Below are 8,477 nucleotides of genomic sequence, written 5' to 3'. Positions count from 1 at the left end.
CCACAGTGGCAAAGCTAAGATCAGAACTCAGGCCAGTGGTGCTTTCAGGCTGCATTTTATCTTCAGTCAAATATATTTTATGTCCTTGATAACAATGTACCCAAAACAATAGGGAAATATTTTACTTTTACTAAAAATAGTTTACTTTTATGTGGTGTGGGGGCAGAAAAATTGTAAGTTGAAATTTAACCACCAAATATCAGTATTATATGCTTTTTAGATGCCCAGGATAGGTTTTTTTTTTTTTTTTTTATAAACGGCCTCAGATATATTTTATTGCTACTTCCCAGGCATCAGGCATTCCTGATCCAGAGTGTACAACCTTGAGGTGTTGTTTCTCCTCATTCAGCACTCTTCCCAAACAGTTCTCTCTCAAAGTGTTCAGATTGCTACTCCTAATTCACAAAATGTTAACAGTCAGTCAATAAGTACTTATTAATGCTTAGTGTCACTTATTAAAGCTAGCATCACTGGACTGAAGAATATGTGAAAAGACAGAGGGTGTCAAGCACAAGATTGAAAGGTAAGAGAAAACACGTTTTGAAGGGCTTTAAATGTCAGGATTTTATATTTGTTCTTGGAGGCAATAGGAAGGTATTGGAGTTTACTGAATGGAGGATTGGGAGACAGGAGAGGGTACAGTGGGGTCTGACACGGTCAGACCTTTAATTTAGGAAAATCACTTAAACAGCTAAATAGAAGCCAGAATGAAGTGAAGAGAGACTTGAGAGAGACCCACTAGCAGCCTACTACAATAGTCCAGGTGCAAAGTGATGGAGTGCCTGCACTACAGTGGTGACAGGTCAGAGAAAAGGGGGCATTTTTGAGATACTAAAAAAGTGAAATTGACAGCCCTTATAAGTATGTCAGGGATAGGGTTGAGAAAGTAGTACTAGGCACTGTGATTTCCCTGGTGTAGACAATTCTATCAACGCAGGTTGACACTTTGCTACTTAAGACTTTTAGAAAGCTAACTAGACTACCAAGAAATTGACCAATTTGCCTAAGGATAGAATGGGTATGTTATCACAGGTGGGAATAGAACTTAGGTCCTTCCTGGCTTCAAGACCAGATCTCTACCCAATGAGCCATGTTGTATCTCATTCACAGGAAATATTCCTGCATTTCACAGAAATCTGTATGCCTACCTAAGTCTATGTACATCCTGCTACTAACAAGGTAGGGAGATTCACTCAAACAATTGCATCTACTTCTCTTTGCTTTATTGTAATGCTCATTTAAAGGATGACATGGCAGTTTAAGTCCAATACCATTTTTATAGAACAGAATAACATCACCAAAATTTCCAAATCCTTAAAACACCACAAAAACAGACCAAGAAAATTGAAGATACAGTCTCCCCTTATCTTGGATGGCATGCTATAAAATTATCTGCAACTGACACAGAGGAAGAATTGTTTTCTTTGATATACAATGAAGGTCACATTAGAACACCCTGTTATAGCATTCTGGAAACTGGTTTTGGAATACACCTTTTGACTAGCACTGAGAATTCTTTCAAATTTTCCCCTTGAGCAACAACAAACATTTGCAAGTGAGGTGTCTAATACTCTAATTTCAAAAAGGGAGACTGCACCTTAAAATTTTACTTCCTGGATTAGATAAGAAGAAAGGCAAATTTGTTCACACATATTAAAATATTGCACAATTGTTACAATCATAACAAATTCTTTACCTACCAGAGGAATGTCATTAAGTTTGGACAGGGAAAAAAAAAAAAAAAACAAGTAGCAGTTTTATCAATGAGTCCAAAAAAATGGGGGAAAATAAAAAATTAAAAACCAAAACCCAACATTGTAAAGTTCAAGAGCTAAGACAAAACAACAGTAACAAAAAACTGAAGCCAATTTTAAAAGGCTAGGCTCTCCTACAGCATTCTAGTTTGAGAACAATGGAAGACAGATTTGTTACACATAATGGCTCAATTTCTTGAACTTCTCCAGAGTTTGTTCTTCCTCCAATATACCATCAGAGAATCACTATCTTTGACTTTGAAGTATGTTAAGTTAGTCCTAGGAAAGAAATGTTCACCTATATAAAATCCTCAAGTTCTTTTACATTTTCAACCTATTTCACCCAGGCAAAGATTTCTCAATGTCCACCAAGATGCTTTATTCTTCTCCCTATCACTACTCTATTTGGAGAGAAGAAATTTGACTTTCACCTTGTTTCAAAAACACACAAATTCCTAAACTGAAAGTTGATTTGTTTTATTACCGACCTATTCATAAACTCCTTTAAATGCTATTTCAACAAACACTTATAGCAGTACTTGGTGACTGACAACTATACTTCCTGGAACTGTGAGCTTCAGGAATATTTTTCTTTTAGGAAAAACTTCATTTTCATCAAGTTGTGCTTTACTGAGGTATGAGCTAAAAATATTCCACTTCATGAAATGAATTAGACTTAAACAAATCCTAGAAATATGAAACAGTACTGATGGACATAAATATTAACATAAGCACAAAAGGATAAAAGAATGCAATGTTAAAGCAAAAGAATATGCAAGAGATTGTTTGCTCATCTAAAAATCTATCTTGTTAATGAAAGACTGATAGAATCCAACAATAATAAGAAAGCACACAGAAAGCCAAAATGTCTATGGATCATTTGAGATAGATAACTTGAACAATTAGATGACCCAATCCATCCAGTGACTTCTGTTGACATAAATACTGCTACCATCATACACACATACACACACACACATTGCTAATCAAGAAAGTGGAGAAAACATTTTATATTTAAATTAGACAAGGCTCTCAGGTTACATGCACTACTGTTTCAAAATCCACAGATGACAAGTGATGAGGTAAGAGTTGATGCAAAAAAGATTAACGGACAAATTATTTCATGTTAACATGCACTTAAACTGTGGAGTCTTCAGAACAAAATGACAAGATGAATGAAAAAAAGTCTAGGCATTCCTAAAAGAGCAGAGAATCTTGACCATTATGGCAGAAATTCTTATTATCAAAATATAGATCTGTTTTGTTTTTTGTCTAAAAGAAGTCTCCATGTAAAGGAAAAGAGATGGTGGAAAAAAGTAACGTATTAAGCTAGTATATTTAAACCAGATAAAAACTCCCATATGGTCAAGTAAAAATAGCTCACTAGAAGATTCAATAACTGCAGACAAGTAGAAGACACTTATCAAAGGAAAGACAATAGCAAAATAAAATTAAAAATAAAAACCACCAAGAATTAAATGTTAACTTGAAACAGGGGAAAATAGTGCAGTGACCACAATGGTGCCAACTTCCAATATACAAAGTATGATTTTTCCATCTTCAAATCCTGACACTGCTTTGGTAACCAAGATCTAGCACAATTATAATTTGAAAAGATTGCCCCATCTTCCCCCATTCCCCTCCTCAAAAAAGAATACTTCTTTATGGTTTTTGACCAAATTTTTCAATAACAAAGAGTTAACATGAATAAACTTGTGTAGATAACAAATATCACCCTTTTTGGGAGTGTAAAAATTCTATGAAAGCCAGTCAAAGGTTTAAAAGGGTGTCATATTTTCTGAGAATTTTCATCCATGGCATCATGATTGGAGGTTTAAGTGAATTCCAAAATTGACTTAAAAAAAAAAAAAAAAAACCAAACTATATTAACACTGAAACAGTAAAGAAAATTTGTAGAATGCCTAGAGAAAAATGAATAATAAAAATCTGTTTCTCTGGTATATTTCCCTACAAAATTATTCTTTTGGGCAATTTTGTTTTAATCAATAGTGTGAATTAAATTTTAATGCTCACTGCTCTGATGAACTGCAGTGCTAGCAAGAAAATATAAAAACAAAATTCTTTTCGCAAGCATAATCCAGAGCAAACAGGTAAGAAGAAAGAGAAAGCAAAGATTATTTTAATAACTAGCCATACAACAAATAAAGTAAAACTAGATTTGGAGAGCCAGAATGTAGATTAAAAAATAACATTTATATTTGGAACCAAAGTGGTTTACCATTTTATTTAATGCTATTTTATTTTTATCCTTTCATTTTGATATCCTAGTTGCATTCCTTTATAGTATTAACACTGATTTAAAGTTCACATCTACAGATGTGAGTGTGGTAAAAAGATCTCAAAATAGGTACTATGAGAAATGGTAAGGGGAAAAAAGTTATTAATTAAAGTGTTCATGTTAGCAAGTAAGAGTAAAAAGGTTAAAAAGGAATGACAAAAGAATACTCTTTTATAATAATGTTTTAAGTTGTATCACTTTGCATTATAAATATTATCACCCTGAGGGATTTGAACAATGGGCATATAGATCTGAAATGGTAAGAGAGAGAGAAAAGGCAACAAGGACGATCTGGACATCCAAGTAGGGGCAGGATGGCCAAAAGTCAGTGTTGATATTGCTTTCTGTATTTTTCAGTTTTCCAACTCTAGGAATTCTTTGTAGAGAACAATGAAAAAAAATCAAAACCCTTTAAACTTAAAAGGCATTTCAATTTAAAAAGACATTTCATAAAAGGTCAAAAACATTTCACATAATTTCATTCATCCTAACAATTCAGGAAGGTATTTTATTTAGTGTCATTTCAATGAATGTCTTTCATTCTGCATTCAAAGAACTGCAGTTCTTTTTGTTGCCCCTTGATGACATCATCTGGTCCTGGACTCTAACACATCAGTACAATGAAGGCTGCACAAGAAATTCTAGAAAAATTGCACATGCAGTACGGAGCCAGGAGAAAGTGCTTGCACTTGAACTGGAAGTTTCTGGGGCAGGACACCCTGAAGAAAGTCATCTGGCTTCAAAGAATAGCCCAAGAAAGCTCAGATGCCTGCAAAGAGTTTTGATGACTGAAGAACAAAGGTCATGCTGAATCACCTAAGAGAATTTCACTTTGCTTCATACGTCTTGTTGTCTCAGGCAAAACAGATGTCAGAAGAAATGAAGACTAAGCACAAGATGGCCTATAACTGTTGGAGGACTTCTCTCCACCAGTGGCCAAGGTTGTGTCTACCAGTTCTGGTTGTCCCATCCTTCGTCAGAGGATGTTGCTGCTTTGGTCGCCTTCTTTGAGGCCTTGGTAGTTTTGCCCTCCCCTCCAGCACTTTCCCAGTTGGTTTCCCAATTCTCCCAGCTGTCGCTGTTATTACTGTTTTTGTTGTTGGAGACAGTTCCTGAGCCCCAGATATCCCAGCTATCTGAGCTCTTCTTCTCTGTGGAATTGTCTGCATATGTCCAGCTGTCACTGCTAGGTGATTTATGAGTCTTGGGAAGTTCTGAGTTTCCAAAAGTTTCCCAGAAATTCTGATCTATAGCACTGTTCTGGTAGTGTCCTCCTCCACTGTTCTGGTAACTATCACCCTCAGGTGGTCTTTTAAAGAGAAAGAGGGAGGAAAAAAACCTAAATACCATTTTTTCAAAGTTAGAAATTTAAGCACATCAGCATTTCACATAACATTTAGGTCTTACCTAATTATTATGACCTCCAAAGAAAATACATTCACTAAGAGATGGCTTGTTAAACTCCTGTTTATCCAGAATGGTTGGGAAAAAGAATGCTCTAATTAATTGAAAATTATTATGTATGCTATGGTAATCAGCAATTTTTAAAGAACAGACTACAAAAATACTAAATATGCTTTTTAATCTTTTTGAAAAAAATATTTAGAAGCCATTTCAAGATCTTCAATGCGCCAGGGTCATTGTTTTGAATTTCAATCATTATTAAATACCACTACCAAATATTCTGCCTATTCTTTTAGTTTAAAAAAAATTGTAAATCAGAGTTCATATTCTGAACATACTGGGTTAGAATCAAGACTTTCAAACTTAAATTTTGTCATTTTAGAAGAAAATACTAGAAATGACTCAAGAGGTCTCTTCCATCAAGTCCTGAGTTCTGTACAAAAAGAATAAACTCAGTTGGGCCAGAATACAAATGCAAAATTGGTATCCAATTTTTGCCTCTCCTCTTACCAAGACAAACAGAGAACAAGTCTGAATCAAACTCTTATATAGCATGAGGTGTTTTGCAATTATCATTTACTTGCCTATTTCAGCTACAGATAAATTGTTTTTCTAAAATATGTACAGCAAGTTTCTGAAGAAAGTGAACACAGCGTTCCACACAAGTTACAAGACAGCAGTGATCTGATCATTAGTATTACCTTGTGTTTTGGATTCTTAGCAATCATCAGTCTGGTTCATACTTCTATATTTGAAATATAATTTCTGATTTATTTCATTATGTCTCTGGAATATCATGAGCAAATGGAAAAAAAGAAGCAAGTTGGGTATTCCAGCCACAAAGCCTAAGAAAATTCTAATACATGTGCACAAACAGCAGTATTTGGTTTTGATAGAAATATTTATTATGCATCCTTGTAAAGACAGTAAAACAGGATGCAGAGGACCTCGGCCACTTCTACAGCCTGAATCTTTTTTTAAATTCTGCAATGTCTTGACCACTCTGATTGTCTTTTACCTCTCTTTGTATCCCTAGTGCCTACCTGGCACACGGTAGGCAAATTAGTGAACAAATACTTATTGACTGACTGACTACATAAAAGAGAAAGAAAGAGGCAAATACAAAGAACACTAAAAAATCAAATAGTCAATAAATTCTTCTCCTTGTATATCTTCAAGCAGAGGCTGAATGACTCATAACATGGGTATGTTAATGAGGATTCCTTTTGTGTTCAACTTAAACTAGATGATACAATGGTCCTTTCCAAATCTAAATCTGTGATTCTGTGAAATTTATTTGTAGACTATACATTAAATGACTTAATGTGTAAACATTTATTTCTTTAATAATTTAAAACATTCACAACTTCATTATTATAGCTGTCACTGTCACTGAAATAAAACTTGACCCTTCCACATCTTAGTAGATATTTGGTCCTCATAAATTTCTGTGGCTAAAAAGAAAATCACTACCTGGCAGTCAATCTTCTCATGATTAGCCTCTTTGCACTTAGCTAGAATGATTTTCAGGCAATAGACACATCCTGCTCAAAGCCTTTCCAGCTTATTAGGAAATGCCAGAGCTTGTACTCCATCAGAATAGCCTTTCAACAATCCAGAGTCACCTTCGTGCCAGAGATAGAGCACTTTAAAAGAGGAAACAGTCTTAATATTCTTAAGAAATTACCCATGTGAAGAACAAAATTAACAAGAAAATTTTTTAAAAAGTCAGAAGAGAGACATACCTCTCTGAGGGTTCATCTGTTTTTCCTGAAAAGAAGGTAGTGACATCTCTCCATCCTTTACTGCCAACCCCCTGAACCTGGAAGAAATGACAGATGTTTGTCATGACTAAGCTCTTTGAACACTATAGGAACTCACATTTCAGTTAATGAAATAATATTTCATTATTTCATTAAACAAACAAACAACAAAAAAACCAAAAACAGCAAATAGAATAATGTACAAAATAGATTTCGGATATTTTTTTCTTACCTTTAAGCACCTTTCACACTGTCTTTAATATTAATAAGTATCATCACTTTTTAATCACTTTAATATTAAGTATCACTTTAATATTAATAAGTATCATCACATCAATATTTATTAAGGGTTGTTAGGGCACTGTTCTAGGGATTAAGGTAGAAGATTCTACTTGAAAATTCTCCTTGAAAATTACACATATTGATGACACAATAAAATCAAAAATCTTCCAAAGATGAAATTTAGTCAAAAAATTTCTAACACTAAATTAATGTGAAATTTACACAGCTCTTTCAAAAAACCAAGGCACATAAATCCTCTTTAAAAGTAGCACAGATTTTCTTACAAAGTAAACTCCCTTTTATCTAGAATTCGAGATGACCAGAAAATTCAAATAACGAATTTTTCTTTTACACTACTGTACAATGAAAATACTCATCATTATGTGTCTTGATAGCTTCTGAATCAAATTAAGAATGTGTTTTGTGATAAATATCAGTTTTAGCAATAAGTATATTTTGTGTTCTTACTCTAGAACTTTATAACTCAAAAAATGGCATATAAGGCAATTGCCAGTTAAATGAATTCAGTTACTATTACTGAACTAATATAACTATATAATATATAAAATATAATGAACTATAACTAATACAGTTACTATTAAAGAACTTTTACTGGATTTGTCATTACTATTATGAAATTACTATTCCAGATAAACTGCAGTGATTTACTGTAATAATCTTTCTTAAACATCACTTTTAATTATACAATAATGAAATGTTAGGAAAAAGTAATTCAATTCTAAGAAAAGGACAAAGCATTTATAGATGCTACTATGTTTCAGGCTAAGTAATTACTATTATAATTATTATTATCTCAATTGAACTTCATGACAACCCTGGGAGGCAGGTGCTATTTTACAATTTTACAATTGAAGAAACTAAGGCAAACAGAGATTAAGTGACTTGCCCAGGATCACACAGCTAGGTAGTATCTGAGGTCACATTTGTACTCAGATTTTCCTTATTCCAAGCCCA

The 8,477-nt window shown here is 33.7% G+C and overlaps 1 protein-coding gene across 9 annotated transcripts in view; it reads right to left on the bottom strand.

Annotated features, from left to right (window-relative positions):
* Positions 1 to 1,201: 1,201 nt before the first annotated feature.
* Positions 1,202 to 8,477, bottom strand: part of ARFGAP1 (ADP ribosylation factor GTPase activating protein 1) — a 30,264-nt gene continuing 22,988 nt past the window's right edge. For 7 of the 9 annotated variants that reach the window (XM_031951758.1, XM_031951760.1, XM_031951759.1 and 4 more), the window contains 2 exons: positions 7,203 to 7,279; positions 1,202 to 5,362 (listed from right to left, as the gene is read on the bottom strand). In XM_031951758.1, the coding sequence (XP_031807618.1) occupies positions 5,002 to 5,362; positions 7,203 to 7,279 (438 nt within the window). In that variant the 3' untranslated portion in view covers positions 1,202 to 5,001. The remainder of the gene's footprint in view (positions 5,363 to 7,202; positions 7,280 to 8,477) is intronic. The other 2 variants (XM_031951761.1, XM_031951764.1) reach the window with 1 other exon arrangement.

The sequence above is a fragment of the Sarcophilus harrisii genome, chromosome 2 (assembly GCF_902635505.1).
Source record: "Sarcophilus harrisii chromosome 2, mSarHar1.11, whole genome shotgun sequence".
NCBI classification, from domain to species: Eukaryota; Metazoa; Chordata; class Mammalia; order Dasyuromorphia; family Dasyuridae; genus Sarcophilus; species Sarcophilus harrisii.
Note: the sequence above shows the minus strand (reverse complement) of the source record. Positions and strands in the feature narration are given on the sequence as shown.